General features: G+C 43.2%; 2 protein-coding genes across 5 annotated transcripts; both read right to left on the bottom strand.

Annotated features, from left to right (window-relative positions):
- Positions 1-435: 435 nt before the first annotated feature.
- LOC128445938 (cytoplasmic polyadenylation element-binding protein 4) lies at positions 436-10,226 on the bottom strand. 4 transcript variants are annotated; one of them, XM_053428859.1, is made up of 12 exons: positions 10,096-10,226; positions 8,077-9,195; positions 7,866-7,964; positions 7,103-7,196; positions 6,314-6,364; positions 5,567-5,590; positions 5,018-5,194; positions 4,690-4,779; positions 4,463-4,581; positions 3,835-3,949; positions 3,568-3,749; positions 436-3,408 (listed from the first exon to the last, which is right to left on the bottom strand). In XM_053428859.1, exons 2-12 carry the CDS (start codon positions 9,136-9,138, stop codon positions 3,181-3,183), a joined length of 2,241 nt encoding a protein of 746 aa, XP_053284834.1. In that variant the 5' UTR covers positions 9,139-9,195; positions 10,096-10,226; the 3' UTR covers positions 436-3,180. The 4 variants fall into 4 exon arrangements, with proteins under 4 accessions (XP_053284834.1, XP_053284836.1, XP_053284835.1 ...); XM_053428861.1 differs by having other exon boundaries at positions 7,103-7,193; XM_053428860.1 differs by having other exon boundaries at positions 9,636-10,219.
- A 4,779-nt stretch (positions 10,227-15,005) lies between these two features.
- Positions 15,006-21,549, bottom strand: stc2a (stanniocalcin 2a). The gene is made up of 4 exons (XM_053428870.1): positions 21,122-21,549; positions 19,035-19,177; positions 18,173-18,384; positions 15,006-17,958 (listed from the first exon to the last, which is right to left on the bottom strand). Exons 1-4 carry the CDS (start codon positions 21,258-21,260, stop codon positions 17,592-17,594), a joined length of 861 nt encoding a protein of 286 aa, XP_053284845.1. The 5' UTR covers positions 21,261-21,549; the 3' UTR covers positions 15,006-17,591.
- Between the last annotated feature and the right edge of the window lie 5,013 nt (positions 21,550-26,562).

Raw genomic sequence — 26,562 nt, 5'->3', positions numbered from 1 at the left:
AAATATTGCAGTACAGCTTCCAAAATGTAGTTAAGTATATATTTCTTGAGTAGATATATATTCCATCAATGTTAAGAACTAATTCAAATCACGACTGGACAAAAATAAATAACCTCATTCACAACATTTTGTTGCATGCATTCATTCATTCATTTCACTTGATACAGGCTTTTATTAGACAAGGCAATGGTTTGCTGAGACACAGGAGAGCAGGTTTAGGTAAGCGGAACAGCACCCACTAAGGCCTGAAATAAGCCTCAGCCTATAAATACCTCTGACCTGATTTAACTTAGCTCACCAGATGTGCATAAAGCGTGCTCTCACACAACAATGGCATCCCAGCAACCCTCTGTTTTACGCAAAAACCTTTAGGGGGTTAACAGATCAACATAAGGCCTCTAAATAACTGCAGTGAATCAACATTAGGCAAAGAACTCTTCCTCACAGCTGTTTTATTCATTCAACATCTCACATTACAAATACTTCAAATGTATGCATACAGTTACAAACAGTTGGCAGCAAATTAATATATGACATTAGATCTTTGTTTTACTTCAATACTACAAACCAACTATAAAAACTGACGTCTGTATTGTAGCGTAAATTAATCAGGAAGAAAATATAAAAATTGGAACTTACGTATAAATGTCAAATGACTGAATAAAAATCCAAATATCAGGTAAAAAAAAAGTTAATAAATATAACCTTCCCAGCATACAATTAAAAACTTGAAATTTTGAAATCAAGTAATACTAACAGACATAATATTCTTTTCATCTGAAAATGTGGAGCACAATACAGCAATTAGAAAAACTAGACACACGAGTTTTAACACATCACCCCAAAAAATATAACAAAAATCTGATCAAAATGATAGTTAAACATTTCAATTGAAAATATAGCAAATACTAAATACATTATCGACCTAGTATATACAATGTTTTCAATCACAGTAGCATGGTTGTAGCAAAATAAGTAAATAAGCACAAAACTAATGTTTAAAAATAAATTCATGTATAAATTACTTTTTTTTTTTATCTTGCAGACATCAGCATGAACAATAGGAAACAAATGATGTGTAAATGACTGCATGGTCTATATGGATTAAATGACTTGCACTGCAGAGACTTGTTTCTGGAAAGAATAAGTATTGCACATAATGGCTCAAAGTTAACTTGCAACATTAAATCACATTCAGGTTATGTCCCAAAGCATGCCACATCACAAGGGGGGAGGGGAGGGGGGGGGGCGGCAAGTGATCAACTCTCCTCACCTATGTCCTACTGAGTGTCCTCTACATTACAAAACGCATCCAAAGTGTTGTCACTGTGTAGATTGCATAAACATCACGTCTGTGTAAGGAAGGCAGACTCCACCATGTAAAGAGAGGCTACAAGAGAGGTGATCTCAAAGAGAGAAGGAAAAGAAAGTCAAAAAGAGATCTAGTGCATTACATTAGGTCCTGCATTAACACTAGCCATTGTATTTCTGTATTACATTATGCATGCCAAGAATAAGTAGAACTTACAGGCAGTTCCAGAAAGAGGATCTAAATATTCAAACAGCTGATATCCACTCCGGTGATAGAAGGGAAGAGATCACGTTGACCAAAGCCAAAACATTTACCCTAGTGATAATCTTACTGAGTGCACCTAAGAGCGAAATATCAGAATATATTTTCAAGACTATCAAAATCCGTTTAGAAAGGTCTTGTCATGCCTTAGGATCCTGTTATGTTTATTTAGGACAGAGGAGAATCCATATATGAATAGCTAATGATAGCCTTGTTTTTTTTCTTTTTTATCTACAGAATCACACCAATGCACCAGACAATTTTCAGATTTACCAGCACTTAAATATATAAAAGCTAATTGAAAATTATATTAATATCATTCATTTTCTTTTTAAATTAAGTTTACCATAAATGCAGATCTCTTAGTAACAAAGGTACAAAATTATTTTTCACCAAGTGAAAAAAATGAGGTATTGCAAAAGGAGTTCTCCCATCTGTGAAAAATGTGCCTAAAATGACTATTGAAAAAAATATTTAGAAAAGTAGTGCATAATAAATGTTTATATGTTCATGACAAAATAATCAGCTATAAAACACTGTACAAAAATCAGCAGGCCATGTATAAAATAATATCTTTATCTCTGTGACAGCAAATTCTAGCTACTACCATATCCAACCACAACACTTGTGATAGAGGCTCCAGTCATGGTAGAGCGTGCAGTGGTACACCATGAGGACAGCTCAGGGAGACTGGACTGTGCATTCCCATTAGTTAGTACTACATTAGCATGTTAGCTTCCAGTGCTAATATCCCTGACAATATAAAGTGAGCAAATACTACTGCCAATACCTGAGCCCTGAGGGCTGTGTCTTTATTCGCTGAAACCCAGAAACCAAAACTCCACACAACTCCAGCCTCTCCCATGTCACACGACGAGAGGGCACAACATTATCCTGAAAACCCTCAGATCAATGTTTGCTCTCGATGATGTGTTTTAGGCCAATCTTTGGTTTGCCCTTTCTGGTTACAAAGTGTCAACTTTTAAACCAAGACCTAAAAACCCATGCCAGCAACCTAAAGAGATTTTCTTGTTTTATTTTTTTTCCGAAGTGGCCAGATGCTATACAATGAGCTGCTTGAAAAACACAAGTCGTCCAACCGTTTGAAACGGTGTCATTCCTCGGTTCAACCCAACGTTTTGCACTCAACCTTTGGTAAATGGTACAGTTGTTTTCTAATCCTGTAAGCGCAAAGTAAGAAAATGCACCCTTCTTCAACTCAACTTCCAGTTAGTATACTGATTTAGGTATGATGAACCTCACTTAAATTTTATGTTACTCTTGACAACAAATGTAAGCAGCTTTGCCAGCTAACACGAAAAGAAAGTACAGTCAAGTCAGAAAACGTCTAAATCCAAATCTAATGCATCCATATGCTCATGCACACGTTAAGTCAAAACATAAATGGGATTTCACTCTCTTCTTAGCATTTACTTCTGTTAGAGGGCCCAATTAAAAAAATAAAAAAAATAAATTATGTTTTGTTTTTTTTAACTTAAAAGAAAAGTGCATTTATTTTTCATATCATAGCCCGTACCCCTTACCCAGCTTCCCCTTTCTCAGTCCCTCCCCGAACCTCTGTTTTCACCCTCCCTTGCCCTCTCGCCTCAGTTCCAGCGGAAAGAGATGTGTCGTGGCCGATCCCCTCCCTCCTTCACCAGCGGCTTGTGGAACTCGCGGCCGGCCCGGGAGTGGATGGCTGCCCAGCAGTACTCACAGTAGTACTGCAGACAGGTCACGTTGGCGCAGAAGAAAGGAGCAAACTTCCCCCCACAGCGGGTGCCCTGGCACTCGTCACACAGCTGGTCATCCAGGACATATGGCTTCACTTCCACCTGAGAGGCAGAGGGTGGATAAAAGGAAAACTGTTAAAATGGAGGGTGAGGAAAATCTGACTGCGTGGACAGCAGCGTGTTAGATTGACGGGAATATTTGATCAACATTGACTTTTCATTTACACCTGAAAGGAAGCTGCCAACCTCATACGGACTTACCCGTTTATCAATCTCCCCGTGCTGCAGTTGAACAAATCGGGCACTAATGGCTGCAATGTAGCTTTGCTGATTGGAGAAGGCCACTCTTCCCGCCCCTTTTGGATACTTGAGTTCAGGGTCTGTGTCGATACCAGCGTAACACACTCCCCCATACAGACGGTCCATAATCATGGCAAGCTCCACTGAAACAGCAACACAGAATGTAAGTTAATGAAATCTAAATCAGTAATGGGAATGAAACACAGTTAGGGGTCTTCACACATGTACCTGCACGAAGGGGACGAGGGACACCTCCTACAAAGATGGTCTTCCTCGGGTCCAATGGCTGAGAGCCATCCATTACAAAATCACTGTCATTTAGGTTCCAGGGTCGGATCTGGACCTGCAACAATCAATGTGACAAAAAATTATTTCTGCGATTTACTGATATTGCGAAATGTTGTTGGTGGTGGTGGCTGTGGCCTTTAACATCAAACTCTTGAGATCACATTCAAATGGTTTAGATGCACTAATTGTCATCATCAACTCTGCCAAAATGGTCAAGTTTTTGCCAATGTCTGTTTGATTGTCCAGAAGAATACACAAAAACTACTAGGACATGGGCCAAGAAAGAACTCATTACACTTTGGTGCGGATCCAGGAGTTTTTCACTTTAAGCGTGAGATGTTTGTTTTGTTTTTTTACATTTTGACAGATTTCTCAGGGAATAATTAATGTATCTCTAAATTCTCAATTTGGTATCACTGCAAAGCCCCAATTGTACTCAAAGCACACCTGTACTGAAGTTTTTTGGCATACGAGGATCAGAAAATAAAGCAACGGCAATTTGTCTTATGTAAACATATAATTTAGTTTTGTACTTGTTGGACAAGATTGAGCAGTTTAAGAGACTCACAGGCTTGTCTTTGATGGTGGGGCTAGAGACACACAGGTACAGTTTACTATCCTCCTGAATGCAGGCATCAATCAGAGCCTGAACAGAGCTCTCGTCTTGGAACAGCAAAAATGCATATCCTGAAAAAGCAATGAGAGCGCACACACACACACACAAAATGAGAAAAATACTCGTGCTGTTAACTCAAAACACTTAAACCAATTTACTGTTTAACAGGTTTGACTCACCTTTTGGTGGGAAATAGGACTTGCTCTCTGCCTTGTGAGGCCAGTCTACAAACAAATGACCAAACCGACGGAAACTTGCAGTGATCTCATCTAAAAAAAAAAAAAGGAAAAAAAAAAATCAGCAATAATATTATCACCATCAAAACTTACTTAAGTAACACTTATTACATGCCATACAATCTAATGAATATACATTAATTCATTATGGCCACCAAAGTGAATTCATCAATATTATTCAATTGTTTTAGCCTATGATCTACAGCAATGTAAATGATAAAAAAACCATGAGCTTAGTGACACACCCATTATGGCCGTAACAAAACTTTACCTTCATCTATGTCTGGGGGCAGACCTCCTACAAACACCTTGCGAGAATATCGTTCCACACGTTCACCATTGAGGTGGGGGAAACAGTGAGCTGAGCCAAGGCCAGGAAGCCCCTGGTCACCTGACTCGTCCTCTCCAAAAGAGCGCTCATCCTCCATGGGGAACAGAGAGGAATGACCTAGTGGAGAGAATGACCGGGATTACACATATGGCCTCAGCACTGGTTAAGCTGAACCAATGTTCAAATGTAATATTGCAATGAGCAGAGAGTTTGATTGGTGGTAAACGCATACATACAAAAGCAGCCATGATTACCATTTTGTAAAGACAAAGTAAAAGCATGAGCATTATCATTACTAGTTGTTGCCCGGGGAATCCTGCACGATTTTTACTCCCAACATAAAAAAGGGGCTTTGACACCGACAACAATCAAGACAAAATAATCAATAACAACAACAAGATCAAGCAGACAAACACAGAAGCTACACAGAGAAACTCAGGGATCATTACAGCTTGACAATGGACAAATTAAGACAGTCACAAACTTTACCTCGTCTTCTTCCATAACTTCTTGCTGCATGTAAAACAACACAAAACACCATTTGAAATGGCTTTTTTGGAAAAAGGCCCATCATAAAAAGATGTATAACAGACTGACTGGAAATGAATTTGTTGATCACCAGACAAAATGGCTGCCGTAACAGCCATTCTGAGTTACCATTGGCCAAAATTGTCTTAATAAAAATGCCAGGTTATCCATTTAAAGGCTCCAACAGATATAGCGCTGGTATACATTTTGACAGTATAAACTAGACTGTAATGTAATCATTCAATATAATATAGCTCTCATAACACCAATGGAAAATTGAAATACACCAATTGGTGAAGGGATTTTAATAACGCTACAAATAAATTGAATTCAAGTCTTTGCTTTTCATCTTATTTTTTCTCTTTACTATCTCTGTGCAACATTATTTTTCTATTTGACCTCCCTTTTGTCAGCTTATTCCTATGCCTACCACAGCAGTTCAAATAGCAATAAAACAAATCATGTGACAAATAATTTTATGTTTTTACAACTTGTTATTCAGAACATCTCAGCGTGGTTATGATATACATAAGCTAAACATTTTATTTTATGAGCTCACCAAAAGAAAATCCCTATGACCTACTTTTAAAGAGATCAGCTAAGTATTGACTTGCAATAAAATGGCTAGCATTACTTTTGACATGCATTGATTTCAAGCGCTGGCCTCTGCTACAGCACTGCATATATGCATGCATGTCATTTACGTACCATTCATAGGTAGAGGCCCGTCTCCACCCTGGTGAGAGAAGTTGTAACGTCCTAAGTGACAAAAACAGAAGAGACCACAGAATGCTGTCATGAATCTTTCATATAAATAGCTTCTGAAACAAAGGAATATGTTGACACACATTTCAGGACAGTATGAAGTTTAGTAGACAGGAAAAATCTCAAATATAGTTCAGGTTATTCTCCCATTTTAGAGTGATATCACATTCGATGAGAATACTGAAATAAGTAAAGATATAAACCATCACTAGATTATTGAGGAAGCAGTGTATAGTGTATGAATGATCAAAGAGAAGTTTCGGAGTATCATCCGGCGAAAATGAGTGTCAGTAGCGTTCGCAGCCGTGATGGGAAAAGGCTTCTTTTACATTAGACGGCAACAAAACTGAAGTGCAATGATTTATTAATGAGAGCATTAGCGGACATTATAGAGTCTACACTGCAAAAATGCTGCAGGTGATGGTTGTCATGAGGATGAGACTGAGACGTCATGTAATACTGAGCTCCTCTGAATTTTCTCCGGAGACGGTTGAATGTGTGAACACAAAAGTCAGAGTGAGAGGCTTAGGGTTATCTGCGGACTTTCTCCGCCTGGCCCCCCTAGTATAAAGTCTGTCGAAAGTCAGGAGAATCTGATGTGGGGACACAACGGGGAATCCCCCCCACTGCATGTTCAGCCTAAACTGCTGCTTTCACCACTATCAGTTGCCAGCATTTTTGAATAAAAACCAAAATTCTCCTTGCTCATCATTGTTTAGTTTTGGAACCAACCTTTCAAGGAATCCTGCTCAGCCCTCATAATGTCAATCAGCGAATTCTCCAGAGAGTGCATACTGAAACCATCAAAAGACCGTGTTCTCTCCTGCTGAAAGAGAGGAAGACAACAATTAGCCAACTCACTTCCCCAATCACATCTAAAGCATCACAAGATGTAAGAGCCCCGGCATAGTTTGCTACATTACTAATAAAAATCAACTGTAGAGAATATCCCATTCTAGGCCTTGTGAGGAAAGCACTGTAAACATAAAATGGAACCCAGAGCATGACACAAAAATTATCACCTGCTTATTTCTGCTATGAAATTCATATATTATGTTATATTATAAAAATGTAACGAATACAGCCTAAGGTGAAAAGATAAATTGGCATTTTAAACGAATCCAGGAACAAAAGAGCCATGATGAGTCATTCATAACGCATTGTATCTAAATGGGCTTGGAGCATGCAAAGCTGCAGTCGAGCACAAGACTTCTCAAATCAGGACAGGAGGAAGACCATGTGATCCGAGCAGATGATAAGAGAGCTCTCCTTCACCCATATGACCTAGATAAGTGCTCATACACAAGCAAACACAATAAGTTTCTATTCATCCATTTGATCATGTTTTTCTCAATGGCTCATTTGTTGGAATTTGATACAGATGAGCATGTTAAACGGGTTAATATCATTGGCCTGTGGTGGGCAGATAAACATATTCACATATCGCGGCCATGTAAGGCCACAGTCCAAGTCCACTTTTGTGTGATATACTTACTTGGAAAGGGTAGATGCTGTCATTGCGGCCCATGCTATCCTCCACCCAGCCCTTGTGATTGAAGCCAGAACTATTTCTGGGGAACTTCTGAGAGGGAACCTGTGTGGACAGATAGATGAGTTTCCTACTAGTTACCAAACCAAATGTATTGCATGGGATCATATACTGTACTAAATCAGAGATTAAGATGAGTTGTGACAATCTCATCTACCTGGTTGTTAGGGAAGGACTTCTTCAGCGGGGAGATGGAGTTAAGGCCCGACATGCCTCCACCTACCCCCCGGCGATACTCTCGCACCCCCTGTGTGCCTCCCCAGCTACCATACCCACCAGGGCTCCAGGAGGTGGATGTGGGAGTGGAGGGAGTCTGGTAGCTTCCCCAAGGAGAGGGGGGTTTATTCTGGGCAGTAGTGAGGTGGGGGAGCTGGGTGAAGGGTCCGGTGCGGTGGGGGTGCGGAGGGAAAGACTGCTGCGGTGGATGAGGGCTAGCTGGGGAGCGCCTGTGCTGCTGTGGGACCCCCTGACCGTGGGGGTGGTAGTGTTGGGGGTGAGGTGTGGGTGCGTGGTGCTGAGAGACTGGCCCGATCTGTGGGGAGAAACTCCCCCCCCCACCAAAGCCAGGACCTGCGTGGTGGGAGAAGTTCTGGAACAGCATGGGAGGTCCGTTGGCGTTGGAGCCAGCCGGGCCAAAGAACCCTCCTACATCTTCTCCGACCACTGGAGACTGGGTGGATGGGACAGCAGGGGACCAGTTGTTAAAGCTGGTCAGCGAAGATGAGGAGGTGGACTGTGCAATGCTCGTACCCATTCCCAGGCTGTCCTGGTAGTCAAACCCACTAAGCACTGGGGACTCCATCCTCAGCTTCTCTTTGCCACTGCTGCTCTCCAAAGAACCCTTCTCCAGCGAACCGTCGTCAGGGAGTGAACCCTCAAGCTCTCCTAGGCCTCCCCCGACCTCCTGCTGGCCAGGAGATAAGGCCTGGGGCTGGGACTGGACCTGAGACTTCTCCTGCATGTCCTGGAGGTCCAAGGCCTTGGACTTGTCTGACTCCAGAATCTCATCTTGCATGTTACTGTGCGGGGCTACGGCGGGGAACAGCCAAGCGCTGCCCCCATTGGTGGAGCAGGTGTTGTTTATGAAGGAGGGGGGGCTGGGGGGGTTGGAGGGGTGGTGTGGGTGCTGGGGTTGGAGGTGAGGAGGGATCCGCAAGGGGAAGGCAGATTTGTTACCACTGCTGTTCTTCACCAGAACTCCAAACCCGTAGTCCCCCATTTAGGACACCCAGTGATCTTCAGTTGACTTTTGGCTTTCACCGTCTTTTTTTTTATCCTAAAATGTAGATGAAGGGAGGACAAGAAAGGAAAGGGAGGGAGGACAAAAAAGCATGAGACAGTTAATCATTAAGTTGATAAGCTCTCTTCAAAAATAAAAGACAAGCCTGACCAAACGCAGTGAACGTGCCTGGGCTGCACCCTGCCTTGTCTTGTGATGCAATCAATGAGATTAAGTCATTGACTCGCCTAGCCATTGAAGGCCTACATGAAATATAACACTCGGATATAGCACAGGCAGCCTGGAAACCAGCGCAGGCAGCTAACAGGCTGACGTCTCCAAAGGTCGTTCAGGCAGCTAGCAGCAAAGCTAACAGCTGCTCCGCCACCTTCCATGTGCCCTATTAATCATGCAGGTCGCAGCAGTCATTTTTAAAGTGCGTCTTTGCATCGCAGCGGAGCCATGAACGCTCGGCCGCCGCGGTGCCTCACACCTACCGAGTGATCGTCGTTCGTTTCCAGCGATGACCTCCTCGTACGCGACCATTTAAATACAGGGAAATGTTGATGACGTCTGCTCTGGATCTGGGGTAGCTCCCTGCACCGAGCCGCTAGGCTAAGATAATAGCTTGGTAACCGCAGCAGCGACCGTGTAGCATATTTCTTGCTTCGTGCCGGGGTGAAAGACAAACGCACCCGGCAGCTACCACATCCCCCGAAATGTCGCTAACGTTCACGGCCGCGTCAACTCACGACAGCACGACGGATCAAATTCACAGGACGTGACAAGTTGTTCACGGTGCGTGGCTCTTTAAACGACCTCGTCTGTTTCGTGTCCTGTATGTTCAATGTCACACAGCCTACCGATCCCTGTCATCGGTTTTTAGACAGAATGCTGCAGCGCGGCCTCCTTCCATCGATCGGCGTGCGTGTTTAGTGACACGTCGGGCATAGCTACCTTCAGTTCGGCGACATGACCTTATCGTTTTGATGATGCCATATTTTAGCGTTTTTCCTTTTTCAGCATTTCCTATGCGGCCGGTGTAAATGGTCTCCTCTCTTCTGGATGACAGCTGGGCCAGTCCGGAGACACTTCCGTCTACAAGCCCCGCCCCCGCCCTCAGCCAGCAGCCATTGGGCGACAGGATTTCCCGCAGAAGCCCTGCCTTCGGTAGCTAAAATCTAACAGCTGATTGGATGGTTGAGACGAGATCACGCCCACAGCACGCCTCCTCAATGAATGGCACATGCACGCGAGACGTTCTCCTCCCAAATAAGGATGCCTTCAAATCAGGGGGAGGAGCTAGTGCAGGGAGAAGAAAATACAAATTTAAAAGGAAATTTAATCAAAACCTTCCCCCTATATATACTCTATATATAGTGTACATATATATAAGATATACATATATCCTATATATATATATATATATACGTCAGTGAAAAAAAGGGGCTAAATCTAAGGTGCAGCCCTGGCAACCATTTCCTTCAAATGTAAATAAGTAAATTTGTTTAAACAAATGTGTTTTCTCCTCACCTCAGAAAATTGGTGGCAGAGAGAGCTCAACATACTTAAGAAATTAAGAAAACACAAATGCGAAGTTCCATCACCACTGACGAGTAGCAGACTTCACTATTTTTGACCTACGGCGTTGACCTACAGTCAGGAACTACATTTCCGCGGTTGTAGGCTCTATTTTCAACGCATTTTTATATTTGACTGGTTGTGAGTTTGGGAGCCAATCACAAGCCTGCATGTTGAGCCTTATCCACTGCTGTCACCACAATAAGTTGCCAGCATTATGAAATAATAACCACATTTTTGCATCGCATGTGTTGTCAAATTAATGGAAAGAAGATAGACAGACAGACAGACAGACAGATAGACAGATAGATAGATAGATAGATAGATAGATAGATAGATAGATAGATGCAACACACACCTTCAAAAACAATACCTCATAGCAATCTCATTAAAATAAGCTGCTGCTATAATTTCACTTTAGTCAGATCTGTGCTGTGCAATAATCACACCATCATATCACATCTTCATTGAATAGACTACAGATAGTAATATTCAAATGGTAATGTGGTCTCCCTCATCAGATGGCTAGTTGCAGGCCAGAGCCTCACGTAGGTGTGCATTTCTCTTAACTGAAGCTGACTCATTAAAACTGTAATGATCATTCAGCAAGAGGGGAAAGAGTATCCTGTTCAGATGAAGTACTCCTGCCAGGCCGGCAGTATACATTTACACAAGTGGGAGTAAGATTACTTGTGCTAATGCAGCTGAAGCAAAAGTAATATATAAACGATGCTAGCAACAATCCCTCTGTTTGTGGTCACTATATAAGGGCGTTATTTATTAGGTAATCTGACTAGTTCTGTGTTGATATCAATACTCCAACAACTAGAATGTCACTCAGAACAAATACCTCTGCTGAGGCTTAACAGTCCCCTTATAAAACCTAATTTAAATCCATTTACAAACAAACAAACCAACCTGCAACAATAGGACAGGGGTGAAAATAACCTCCCTGTCAGAGGTAACAGATTCCTGTGCAGTTCTGCAAGGCTGATGTGACCATTAGGTCATTTCGTCTCAGAAAAGGTAAACTAAAATATAATACATTCTTTAATGGTTTTGTTTGGTTCTATAAGGAAGTAGAGTCCAACTCTCAAATTAACTTATCTTTACTGGTTTAAGAATATACTACAAAAAGCAAAAGTATCTGAGAATACAAGTTCATTTAGTGACTTTCTCCCTCACTCTTTTTAAAGTATAAGTCATGGCCTGCTTGTTGAGTTGGTCTTGTTATACAGTTCTACTTCCCCAAGGCAGACCCAACCTTTGTTTGTATTCTGTAGTAGCTGCACATACATAACCCCACCCGCTCCCATGTGCTGCAGGGCCTGTTGGGGTGGTTTAACAGCACAGCACTGTTTGGCTTGAGCTTCTGGTTTCTTTTTAGAGAAAGTAGAACACTGCTGGTCCAGGTGTTACTGGTTTGAATTGTCAAGTCAGTATTCATCATCTGAGTGAGGCAACTTTGGCACGGGCATGTTTGAACCCCCGTCTCCTGTATGCTTCTGTCTACTACAGGCCTTTTGAGGCTGGCACTCATTCAAGCACAGTGAGTTGTGTCAGCATTTTCCTCCCTGAGTGCAACATGCTCTGTATTCCCCAGTGAAACTGAGCTGTGCTGCAGAGGTTCCACTAATTTTTATTTCATTTTTATTCAGGGCGGTGTGAATTAAATACTTCATCTACCAACTTAAGCCTCATCCATCACTCTGAGACCAACAGGAGACAGAAGTGGGGTGCACCCGTCAACCCCTGCTTAAATGATTCAGCAATGGAACTCAGGCACCCAGTCATTAATTCATTAGTTCACACTGGAGCACAGGACACGTTCACAAAGCACCCAGGGCCGACAGTCTCAGGTTTCTCTGCTCGCAAGCATAGTGTCTCTGTGCTGCTCAGCTTCCTCTCAGATGTGAGCTCTGCTGCCTCGGTATTGATAGAGCTGCAGCGTTGCCATACCAACCGCACAAGCTGGGAGATTTCTGGTTCGGCCAGTGGCCCTATTGTTTGCCCAGGAGGTCAGCCATTCTCAGACTCCATGTTCAGGATGAGTGTGACGCAGCATAATTTCCCCCAACACTATGTCGTCTCAGAGAATGCACCACCCCAGGCTCTGTGGCCTTGCTCCTGACTGTAGCGTGACACCAACAGTGTGGAGGTCACAGTGTTCACACTGCCCTTTTTAACTGTGCACAGAGAAAATATAACCAATATATTCATTTGGAAATAATTGGTCACTCTACACTGCAAAGGCTGATTTATTACAGTAATTTAAATGGGTCTCATCTGTCTAAACAAGCAAGTCTCTACACATTATTAAGGGAATCAAATGACCCTCCAGCAATTCAGAACGCATTTTAGTAACTAGAATGATACCTCCGCCCAAGGCCTAACAGTTCTATTGAATTAAATCAAGCTGTCAGTCCACTAAATATCCCTCATTTATTTTTTTATTCAGAACATGAATTATTCCATGGGATATTAGTGAAAAAAGGAGAAAAAAACTAGCATAGTAAACTAATTCAAATCAATTTTGGATCCAGCCAAAACTGTAATGAGTTCTTCCATGGCCCAAATCCATCCACAAGGTTTAAATGAAATCGGTTGAGTTGTTTTTGCATAATCCATCTAACAAACAGACAGCAGTGAAAACATAATGTCTTTGGCGGAGGTCAATATAAGGCGGTCCCAAAAGACACAAAACCTTCAAAACTGAAGAAGCAAAGTACGAGACATCCTAATGCACTTTGAATGAACTCCCATTATGCAATGTGACAGCGCCTTTCTTGACAGCACACACCCAGTTTGCAGCACAGGCTCGAGTCTCAAACCCAAACTGAGATAACCCTGATCACACCATGAGGGTATTTTACTCCCCCCACAACCACATGCCCCTTTATAAGCCTGTATATTGTTTAATTTCTTTGTCAGTGAGTTAGATTGAACATAAACTACTGGATGGCTTATCAGGAAACTTGCCCAATGGCTTAAGGAAGATCTCATCAGATTTTTGTGCAGATAGGATATTTTATTATTCACATTGTTAATGATTTACCAGGAAGTAATCCATGGATCGTGATGAAACAAATCAGGAACATTAAGGGGACTGATATCTATGATTGTATGTAATTTTGTGCAGCTTGATTGAATTGAAGGAGACTATTTGGTCTTGGTGGAAGTATCCGCTCAACTGAATGAATTCTAATTCCCTATCACCTTGTTCAGAGATGAAGTGTTCTTGCATGATTGCCGTAATCAATGAGTAGCGATCCATACAATAGGAAGTTAATACACATTAGATTGTCGTCTCAAATGAGAATATGAGACAACTGATGCTGTACCTAACTCTTAATTGTGAAGCTTCATTTGGTAACTGAAACTATCTCTCTTTTACTCTAATTTTCTCCTGGGTTTTCAGTGTCTTTAAGTTGGTTTTATTCGTATCATAGCATATCATTTAATTTTATTCATTTTATAAAATGTTATCCTCATCTTTCATTTTATTATTTTCTTGCATTTCACAGTGTCTTAATGACACAACTGTAGTAATTGCTTGAAAATATCTTATATCAATAAACTTGATTTGACCTAATACTTTCAGCTTCAATGAAGTAATTGAACCTTAGACTGGAGTTGAAATCATCTCTTTTATAAACCAATGAGATGTCTCCATCTAGTGGTCACTTAGCATCACTACACACGCTGAGATGATTTGCTCACTGATGATTTGTGGGGCAACGTGTAGAGTTGTGCGTGTGTGTGTGTGTGTGTGTGTGTGTGTGTGTGTGTGTGTGTGCGTGTGTGTGTGTGTGTGTCATGATTACCTCGGCCACGGAGGTTATGTTTTCATGGGTGTTTGCTTATTAAGACAGACGAGATTCAGCTATCTCGCACCCCGTTGCATCTCTCAGTAGTTTTCCATCTTCCCTAACAGAATGCCATGTGCAGCGCCTACAAATGTGCATCAGTCCACTTAACATGGCTCTATAACTTGAAGCACCAACAACACAACACCCCATACATTTCATACGATCCAGAGGCTCTGACGTAAATGTTTAGGCCTTTAAATAGGGAGGATATTTCCAGTACTTGAAACTTTAAACATGGCCTGTATTTCACTGTCAGAAAGGAGGTGGAGAGAATAGGGTGTCTGTTAACCTGTGGGAACCTGAGACACTTCTCTGCGTGAATGTTTCACATCGGAAACTTTTGTCTGTACCATAAGACTTTCTATATACCTTCAGGATTTAGATAAAAGTACATTGAAAGAAACAAGATGTACAAAATACAGACAAAAATAGTTTAATGATAACAAGATACAGCTGATTTCATGAGTCCAAAGATATTTATCGGATCATATGCCCGTTGTGTTACAGGTGAGTTACAAACTTCTAGACCATGTTCTGTATTTTCAACAGTGAAAGCAGAGTCCCTGTGCTTGACAGAGGGAAACACGTGATGTGGCGACTGAGCTCTAACAATACAGGAAACGTAGTTAGTTTTATTTTCCTCTGAACACATGAAGAACAGCCATTCAAGCTACTACATCATTTTAAAAAAGCCATATCAAACCTAATGACAAAAGAGCTAAACAGATTGTCACTTTACACACATACAGTACATTCTCAATAGGATTAGCTTATGTCTCGTGCTGGGATGTCACAGGAATCCCAACTTCCACAACAGAAAAAAATAAAAAAGCCTGAAAGTCTCACTGATGATTCAAATCCTCTGAGCTGAAAGGATTGGGGGTAAAAACATTACCTTACTGTACTTACATCAGGGTGCGTTTGTGTGTGTGTGGGGGGGGGGGCACCTTAACTGAGCCACAAAATCTCTTTTACTGTATTTTTTGCACCAAGCACTCCCCAAGATGTGGTGTCATGTGCTCACAAACAACACCTCCACAGCTACAGCACTCGACTGGCCTTAAATAGGGAAGTTTTAGTTAAGATGGTGTCACCTCTCGCATAAAAAAAGTTTGTCTCTGTCCTTCTCGCTCCACTCCTCTCTGCCTCGCTGTTGCTGGCTCTTGGCTGTGGCCCAGAGGAATTCTCTGGTGGCCTTGGTAAATATAACATTTAGAATAACAGCACCAGAGCCTCCTCCTGTGGACTTAACCCAGTTCCTTGGTCCTCACTGCGTTGCCGGCAGCTTGAACGGGTAGAATAACAGGCCTTCATGTCTCTCCTGACCTAGGTAACGGACCAGAGAGGAATAAGGGCTAATTTAGAGGAGCCGGAGAGCCGGAGATCCGGAGGGTTTTTGTCAAGCCTCTTTCCTGGCCACGGCGACAAAGTGGAAGCATGGCTCTTTTAAAGAATGGGGCTCAATCTGAACCTAAGGAGCATGTGGGGGATACAGGGCTCGGTGCTGTAAGTTGATGAGAAAGACCAGGATTACTCAAGCACAACTTCCCTGGTCTAATTTCTCAACCTGCAGGAGTCCAACACACACCGACAATCATCCAAAGTGCAATATCCAAGACTTTTGTGGCTCAACATCATTGTAAAATACAGCTCCATTCACTTAGCACTTATCATCCATTCACTTAAATCACAGAGAAGCGGTCACTGTGGACAATAACAAGTTTAGGCACCTTGATGTGTGTGATTTCTACATTTAAAATGTGATCTGACATCCTCTCTTTGCTGCGGTTGATAGCTGAACAGAAAACCAAAGAGAATGTAGAACGTGAGAACAGTTCAGTTGTTATTCGTGAACAGGAACAACGATGTCCTGAAGCTACACTAGTCTGTAACGTCACAGAGACACCAGTTCTCAAACTCCATCAACAGTGAATGGGACACGTTTCGCACTTTCTGCAGCAATACTGAAACAGAGAAACTCCCATTCATTGCCGCCCACACAGCCATGCATGAAGTCATCAGAGATCAGTCCTGGCTCTCATTGACTCAATAGCTTTATGATCAATAAGTACAAAGGGTGAAATAACTGTCCATATTCATAGTATTACACTTGCATCCTCTTTAGAGTGGATTTTCACTTTAACAATGCACACGTTTGTTGGCTTCGTGGCCATCATGCACTACAATTCATATGTGCCAGAACTGGACTTTGAAACCTGTACAATTTGTATTTAATCATCAAGTATCTATAATTATAATACAAATTCCCAGTTTGAAACAAGTAAAAGGTGTATGTTACATATCTACAGACCAACGTGTGATGGGTGCAATACTGCGGAGAGGACAACAGACAGCACACCATATACTATGTCATCTATAGTAGATCAGTATTGCATATTGTAACTATATTTATACATGTTTATATAAATATAGATAAGTATATTTCTATGTACATTTTGATATTCCAACATTGCATAAAGAATAAAATAAATAATACAAATATATTCAAATCTTACCGGCAGTAGGATTTGAGAAAATGCTATATTAGAGCCAAAATAGACCTAACAGTTGAAATCATCATGATAATAACAATTATTGTTGAAATTAAAATTAAAGAACAAATTGTTGCCTACAGTCTGGCATAACATTACAAGCTTCACCACAATTACCCTGCAAGTTTAACACGTGGGACTGCTGGAATGACTGGAGAGAGCGGAATAAGGACAGGGAAGGTCGGGGCTTGTTTCCCTTTGCTCAGTCTGTCTGGGAATTTGTGTGTGTGCATGTGTGTGTGAGTGAGAGAGAGAGAGAGAGAGAGAGAGAGAGAGAGAGAGAGAGAGAGAGAGAGAGAGAGAGAGACTTTGACTGTGTGTGTGTGTATGTGTGAAAAAGAGAGAGTGTGTGTGCATTTGTGTGGGGGGCAGGGGGGGGGGTGCATAAGTCTGCAAGTTTGTATTTTTAAATGGTCTAGGGGGTCAAAGTCGGGACAGCCCCCCTGCACTTTCACCTCCGGATGTCGGTGGCCTCGGGGTCTTGCTGGTCAGCCATCACTCCAGCTTCTGGACTCTGGCGGCGTGGTCCCTGACTGCGATTGCGCGGGTGAGCGTTGAAGCCCGCCTTGCCGGCTTTGTCTTTGTCGCCTTGCCTCGGGGGCCGAGGGTGCTCTGGCTCTGGGTGGGAGGGCAGAGGGCGGCGGTGGTGGTGCTCCACGGGGGAGGTAGCGGGAGACGGCGCGAGGGAGGAGCACAGGCTCAGGCTGTCGCACAGAGCCCCCCAGTTCTGCTCGCACTGTAGCCGGACGCTCCGTGTCAGTGCCTCCTTCACCTCCTCGCCGCAGCTCAGGAGAATATTCACCAGCTCCACATATGGACTGGGCAGAGAGAGGCAGATTACTCACATGACGGCTGGGATTTAATGTTTGCTAGCACGATACATCATGGTCGGGCAAATAACAGGAATAAATAGGGTTGTGCTCTTACTATATATGGAAGAAGAGACGAGTTCAGGGGAGGTAAACAAACCGAGATGAAGCTCGAGAGAAAATCTAGTCCACCATGCAGCCCAATTCCGAACCGGCCACTCACCCTTTAGGGAAGAGATCTTGGAAGTGGATCATCTCCACCATGACGGCCACATTCTCCTTGGCGGCAGAGCACAGGTTGTGTTTGATGTAGCATTCTCTCTGGAGCTGGAACACCATCTCCTTAATGGACACACACTTCCTGCTGATACAGCTGAACTTGTGCCGTAGACCGTGGGCCATACACTTCAGAGCATCCTTGATGAAGGACTTCCCCTGCTCACAGACACACACACAGACACACACCTGTTGATTGAAGGCTCAAGACAAAGACCCTTGCGGATGCTGTTCAATCTTAAGTTCTACATTATAGCTTTGTTAGGTGTCGTGCACCTGCTCCAGCAGTGTTGGAGTGTATGTGTGGCCATGTTGGAGGGAACTTTCTATGATTGTGCAGCTATAGAATCCACACTTTGAATGCAGGGAAGAACTCTGCATGAATGACAATACAAATCTCTGTGTCACTGCTGAGATATCCTGGTATTTTCTGCCAAAGATGTAAGTTCCTATTCAGTGACCCTATAGACACATTAAGACCCCAGTCAGGCTTGGCAGGGCTTCAGCCTCTGCTATGTATGAAAAGGGAGCTAACTGGGCATATAGCCAGCTGGCTCGTGACCCATGGTTCTGACTGTACATGTGTCAGACCACTGAGAGTGAAGTGAGCTTTCCAAGAGATTATACACTCCTTGAAATACTGACATGTTGTGAGGTAAAGGTGTGATGAAAAAAATGCTGTTCTGTTCAAATCTGTTCATGGACGAAGAGTGTGAAGCAGCGAACCAGTGAGAAGGCAAAAAGGAATGTTGCCTCAGGTTATACAATTTTTTTTTTTTTGCAGACACACAGAGAGACTGGTTTAGTACCTGAGAGTCAAATTTGCCAGCGTTGTGCAGGAACGTCATGCAGATTTCCTGTAGCCCTCGTATCTCGCAGGAGTTATTCTCAAAGCACTCAAACACACCACAGCCGACATCCCCTGCACTCACCAGGCAGTGCTGGATCTCAGCTGGAAAGAAGAGAACAGGTTAGCGGGAGGGACCTTATCATCCGTTCACAGCAGACAGAGTGGCAGATTGTTGCAGGTGTGCCGGCAATGAAAACCATGTGGCACGAAGGCACAACTCCACTCTGAGTGCCGAACCAATCACAAAGCTGATGGGGTGTGTAACCATATCCATGGCCAAGAGTCTGTTTCAGATACGCTTTGCCTCAGAGAGATGAAGGGCAGGGGCAGTGGGGGAGGGAAGTCTGTCCCACACATGGGGGTCTTCCTGCGGAGGAACACTTGGTGACAGAGATATTACTGTGTCATTCTGCACCAGCATCCGTCTGCACTGCTCATGGCATTGAGATGGGATGGTGCATTGCAGATACAGCCTTGACTGCTTATGGAGGAAGCAGAACCGCAGTGATTTCTATTTGGGTGTTGACCAAATGTGCATCAACAAGTCTCTCATGAATGCCTCCATGGATAGATTAAGATTAGAGGTTGCATCACTTGTCACCAAGAGGGGGCACAACAACAGCAATACAGGAGAAAAAAAACTTTACATATATGGATGTACAAGTAATAACAGCTCCTACACAGTACTGGCTGACCCTCAAAGCCGTTTCTCCTCACTATAGGCATTAAAGACAGGAGTAAAACAGAGGATTGAAGGAAAGAAAGTTATGCTCTTTTATTTTAACCCTAAGAGTGCATGCATTGTGACATGATGTTTTACCATCAGCAGGGAATCTTTCACACAAACTACCCCTCAGCTCAATGTGACATTATCTGGAGTGTTTTACGTTTGTCAACTTGCAGAGTATCTGGATGGAGTTAAAACAATTCACTCGGGCCATGAAAACCCCGACACTGGTGAGTACAAACACAATTACACGCATGGTTTATCTTGGAGCTGATAAAGGAGCGTGAGAAATTATGTCTTCGGTGGCGCCTTCTGCTTTTGCGCACTGCCTGCGCGCAAAAGAAAGGCGCCTCTTGCATCTCGGGCGCAGCCAATACAAAGCATTTAAAGTAAACTTTTTTTTATTAGAAATCAACGCTTGACAACAAAAGAGCCTCTGTTATTTATTTATTTTGGGGGGTGGTAGTAGGCAGGCACTGAGTTGAACTTTAGTGCGCTTGCAGGAAAAGTGAGCCGCTGACAGCAGCAGCTTGTTTTGGCATCACGGGAATGTGCTTGGATCGTACGAGCTTCGGCCGCAGCGTGCATTGAATTACACAGTGGTGTAAGCAGGTCTCTCCCTGTGTGTGTGTGTATGTGTGTGTGTGTTTGTTGTGTGTGTGTGTGTGGGGGGGGGGGGGGGACCATTTGTCGGGAGTTGTTAACCCCAAAAATGATACCGTGGTAGCAAGAGAACATTACGCACCAATATTCGGACACTTACGCGTGGTGTGTTAAGTCGGTACATGGTACATGGTACAAAAGGTGAACTAACAGAGAATGGGAAGTTTTATGGTGTTAGTACTTCTTATTAATATACAATCAAATGAGTGTATACATGGCAGTATTCCCCTCGATAGAAAACAGTTACCTATGACGCGCGCACACACGCAAGCAGCACCAGCGCGCACGCACGTACACCTAGATGCGCCGCCGTATACATTACCTATTACCTTGTGCCTTCTATTAATAGTTTACTAACATATTGGGTTTCTGTCTGAGAGTATTTACAGGATCTCGTCTTTCTGCGTAATCGAAAAAAAGGGTCAATCGTGCAGCAGCAGAGCGCCGGGATTTAAGTTATAATAATAATCATAATAATCATAATAAACAGCAGTTTGATTTATGCAGCCGATTGCGTCACCTGCGTGGTTTAATCTGCAGCCACGGGAAACACGTGTCCGGACAAACCCCGCACGAAGGATGAGTGGAGCAGTTGCGCCAAACCGAGAAATCACACACATTCTTTATTTCCCCACACTGGCACCTCTTTTTCTTACCTGTGTTCTGCAGGGAGAGTCGTCCTTTCTGGCTCACAGGCTTCTCCGGGAGACTGTCGTGTATATCAGTATTATCCAATCCCACCACTTGCTCCAACACTGACAGAACCAGCAGAGCCACGGCCAGTTTCACCAACATCGTGTCTCCCGGCGGTGCGCTTCGATTCCCCCAGCAGCAATGATCCGGCAGCTTGTGTCTGTGTGTGTGTGTGTGTTTGTGTGTCTGCGTGTGAGTGTGAGGGGTTCACCTTGGATCAGCTCGGCGCAGCAGCGAGTCGGTGCGTTTTGGGGCAGCTGTGGGAACTGAATGCATGGAAGGGATGCTGCTGCCTATATTTCTCAGAGCCCCGGGTGTCAATTTGGATGAAGGAGTTAAGCAGGTGTTGTCGGTCGGGGCTCCACGACCAATCAGAGGCGCAGACATCAACGTCCAAGGTTTTAGGGGAGTGTCCTGTGAAAGTCCCCTTTTTTGCCATAAAACTGACGCTGGAAAGCAAATATTCACGAGTGAGCCGTCACAGCACCTACAATGTGTCCACAACTCATATCTGCAAAAGCAAATCATTTCATATCCAATACGACACACTTGAGCTTTATCATAATTTCTCTCCAACAGGTCAGATTTTCAGATTTGCATGTAAAATCACAAATGACAAATCAGCAGATGACAAATCAACAGATAAGGGTTTGTGTGTGTGTGCGTGTGTGTGTGTGTGTGTGTGTGTGTGTGTGTGTGTGTGTGTGTGTGTGTGTGTGCGTGTGTGTGTGTGTGTGTGTGCGTGTGCGTGCGTGTGTGTATGTGTGTGTGTGCGTGTGCGTGTGTCTGTGCGTGTGCGTGTGTGTGTGTCTGTGTGTGTGTTTGTTGCCATAAAAAAGTGGAGCACTTATTTGGGCTGCGAGGCAATAATGTATGAGGGCAGTGGGAGGAACGAGAAACACCAGGTGCTGCCAACAGGCTGGAGAAAATTGAGGCATATGATGTCCAAGTACTCTACATAAACTGGGCTTAGCTTGTGGGTCTAAGTCATTAATGCAGGGTAGTAATTAAATTAACTGCAGCTTCCAAGATGTCTGCGCGCCTTTCTCTCACAGAAAATAGGTGAAAAGTTATAGAAACGGTCAATGAAATGTATACAGTGTAATCCTAAAATGAGTGTTTTACTAGAGATGATGCAAAAAACCATGCAGGATAAGAGCTTCATTGTGTTTAAATTGATATTCTTGTGCCATAATAAGTGGGCTACAATTGAGATTTCCTATGAATAGAATTGCATTCAAACTTCTATGGGGGAGTGAGTATAAAGATGTTGGTTACACAATGCCCAGTGTAGTCTGTGACAATGAGGTCTGCTAACCACTACTACAGGGAGTGCCCTAAGACCAGAGGGCCAGCGTTGGCAGGGCGGCACATTTGGAGACGCTGCTGGGAGGAATATTTTTCAGAGAGCAAAACTTGAGGATGCCATGTGAAATAACTGCAAGCAGACATGCGCTCGCATGGAGGAACATAAAGTCAAAATGTTTCCAGTGACCTAATTCCATTGCCACGCTCAGGTTAAGGTCTCTGTAGGAGCTGCACGTCGCCCATGCCAGTCTTAACATGGAGAGGGGCTGCAGGTGGAGAGGAGATGGTGAGGTGATGGCAGGAAATTACTCTCAAGATGCAGGCTGGGCGACTGCACTTGTTCCCCAAGCCTCTAGGGGGCCCACTGATACTAATTGTTTCTTCATTTTCTTAATTGCAACCACAGCAACAGAGCAACCTCATCACAATAAACCCAGAATTACAAGCGTCTCAACCTCCAGACAGTCGTAGACCTAACACACACACACACGGACAAATACGTGCACATTCTACAACTACAGGCATTTTGTATTTACCTCTTCACTTAACCTACGTGCCTGAGGATTTGTGGGAGCACCTGGAGGAAACCCAGCGTGGAACAGAGATGACAGCTAAAACTGCCCCTGAACCACAACCAGCAGCTTTCCTTCTTATCGCCGGCGGTTTGCTGTTAAAATGCTCAGGTTGGGTGGCAGATTAATGAGGAACAAGGAGGTGGTCCGGTGTCTGCGTGTGATCAGGCGGGGGGGGGGGGGGGGGTAAAAGGGCCCAGCGAAAACCCGGAGCCCGAGACAAATACATTACGCCACTGCTCAGGCGCCCCATAAACGAACATGGGGAAACGATTGGCGGTTGTGTGTGCACGCGCATGTGTGTGTGTGTGTGTGTGTTTCTGTGTGTGTGTGTGTGAAAGACAGACAGAGGAAGAGACAGACAAACAGGCATCTGATTGTGGCCGGCTGCATTTCACAGAGCTGTGACTTTGAAATCTTTTCATAAAATCCTTTTTTTTTTTCAGGAAAGAAACTCTGGCTCTTTCTTCTGGAAAAAAAAACTTTACTTTAAAACCCAGGCTATATTTAGACCATCAGTGAAATTAGCCCAGAGCAGGAATTGGAATCACGCTCTAACCAAAATGACAATCACTTACAGCTAAATATAGATAATTATTATCTTCAGACTGCAGTATCTATCGTTTTAATTGAGGTTTACAGGCAGTGGAATGAATTTTGGAGAAGTCACCACAGCTGAGAAATGGGAGGTATTTTGACCAGGAGATGGTGCAGCGTAGAAAACCTCGGTATTCCAATATTCCCATTATATTCTCATGGTGGATGTGGTGGACTTTTCTTCTGCCATGAATTTATGATGATCTTAACAACCTTTTGTCTTTTGTGCCTATCTCATGACTTTAATGCAACATCTATATTCAATATTAGTCTGGTATGATCTAAATTTAACAAGCCATCACTACAGACCTTGTTCTCCTCATTTATATAAAACTTCTTCCAGTCAGTGGGCCACAAATTGGCTCACGAGCACAGAGCGGAAACTGCTATGCAGCAGTATTCTCAAAGTGCTCTGGGAGGCATGTCTAGCTGCGTGCACGATGTGGCACGCGCCTGGAGCCGTGCTCACTGTGTTTCCAGTTGTACCTATACCACAAACTGGAATCTCCTGCTCAATTCATGTCTGTTTAGAACTACCCATGCTGTGAACACACCCTCGATTTGGCCCAATCAGTGTGCGGCAGTGGTCCGCAGGCTTGTAATAGTATGTGTGTCACTGCTGTCGACTGGTGCTGCATTCAAAGTCATATGGGAAAAACCTGCAGGGAGCCTTCATACCAAGACCAACAATTGAGAAGTGTTCAAATACTGGGGTTATTTTGAGTATGTGAACACACTCATCATACATTGAGCATTTGTAGTATACAGGTTTGTGTGATTTAAAACCCAGAAATGGATGAAGACTGGGTATACAACTCGTTACTCACTATTTTGACGATAAAGGCTTTACTTAAAATTTATCTGCAGCTTTTAAGCGCATTTCTTCCAAGTGAAGCCTCATTAACATATCCAGGCGAACATGTCTATTTACATGACAATAAAGCAATCTCCATCCACCAAAGAAGACCTATATCCATTACGACGACCTTGAGATAAAGGGACCAAAAATGAAAATGTACTCATTATCTACTCACCACTATGCCGATGGAGGGTAAGGTAAAGTGTTTGAGTCCACAAACACTTTTGGAGTGTCAGGGGTAAACAGTGTTGCAGCCACATCCAATACAATTGAAGTAAACGGGGACAGATTTGTCCGTTTTGTGGACTCAAACACTTCAACCATCCCTCCATCGGCAAAGTGATGGGCAGATAATGAGTACATTTTCGTTTTTGGGTGAACCATCCCTTTAATGTCTTCTTTTTGTCAAAGAACTGTCTCCGTGATCAAGAATGACCAGTCCTGCTCTACAATCAGTGTATTTCACTTTTGTTTACAACATTTGATATTCAGCCGAGGTCTGGGGAAGAGTGGCTGCAATCCCAAACTATAAACCCCCTGTTAGGTTTTAGGAGCAGGTTAATGGTGCTTTTAAACCCATTTACCAAGAAGAGAGATGTAAATTACCCGAAAGGTGAAGAAAAGTGGTACTCTGAAGTGCCGCGAGAATTAACTACTTCACTTGAACCCCACACAAAATACCAAGAATTGGCACATACAACAAGAACATTCAGCGGTTTGACTGACGGTCAAATTGTTTGACCAAGTGAATAAAAGTCAAAATTCAAACCTTCATTTATGAGGTTAGAATAATCTATGAATTTACAATTTCCAGAGAAGCTTTTGATGGAGGAGCAGGGAGCAGCCAATTATTGCATATTTGAATACATACGAAATATAATTTAAATTTGACCAAACTTTGATCTAAACCTCCATTAAGGGGCTATTCTTGACCTTTTGATCATATCCCATGACTGCAGATGTTCACATTTTCCGTTTCTCATTGTTTGTACGATTAAGGAAACTCTCAAAGAGTCTTGTTCAACAGTTGTGTTTGAATAGTGTGTTTTGTATAGACGTGACAGGGATGTTGCCTCCACTCATTCACCACTTGTCTGTGTCTGTTTACAGTCATTTGATTGTTTGAACATGGTGCAGAGCGGTCACTGCCTGCTATGCCAAACACGTTGTAGCTCAAGTGGGAGGATTGTTGCAGTTATGGCTGCTGCAGTTAGGCTGCTACAGTTTGCTGCGTTATATCTTTTATGTTTAAATATATATCATTTGTAGTGTTTCAGCGGGATTTAAGAATCTATTTCAGCTCTGCGTTGTGTAACAGCATTGTCTCCTTTTGGTGACACTGTCCAGAAAATAGACAAGGACGCTTTGACAGCAATAACATTCATTCACTTTGAATGCTGTACTATAAACATACAGAAAGCAGACATGTGTTCTGAGTTGGGACCCCTGGGGCCCTGGCAAGTGATCGACCCATTAAACCATAACAGGGAGGCCCGGCTGGGGTGTGAGTGTGTGTGTGTGTGAGTGTGGGGGGTGGGGGCTGCTCTGCTGGGAGGGTGGCTTCTGTAACAGCAATTAATGTTCAGTTTACAGACTTCTTATAGTAGTTCATTTGAAGCACGTGGATGTAATTCAGCTATAAATTGAGACTGTGGTGGACAACATTCCATTTTTCTTTTTATCCATATAGCCCTGGTCCCTTTCCTTTAATATGTCACTGAAATCCCACATATGTGGTCTGTGCCGATTTATTATCTGTAATCCAATACATATTTCTTTAAGTGTTAACATGACAAGAGTCTGTATAGTCATGTGAGCATTCCTGCAGGGAGCGAAATTTCCAATTTCTACCCAATCAATGAAAGAAATTGAGTCCTACATTTTTTAGAAGCTGGCTGCTTTAGCTTCATATTTATCGTAGAGAAAAGACTGTTTAATCAACTTGAATCTGATGAACACAAAACTGTCGAGCTTGGTTTTACCTTGAGCCAAGACTGTGTTATTTTGCTATGAACATATCTACAAGCAACTGGAGCTGTGTGTTGACACATCGTCTCGAACCTGTCAG

Source organism: Pleuronectes platessa, chromosome 8 (genome assembly GCF_947347685.1).
Source record: "Pleuronectes platessa chromosome 8, fPlePla1.1, whole genome shotgun sequence".
Classification (NCBI taxonomy): Eukaryota; Metazoa; Chordata; class Actinopteri; order Pleuronectiformes; family Pleuronectidae; genus Pleuronectes; species Pleuronectes platessa.
Note: the sequence above shows the minus strand (reverse complement) of the source record. Positions and strands in the feature narration are given on the sequence as shown.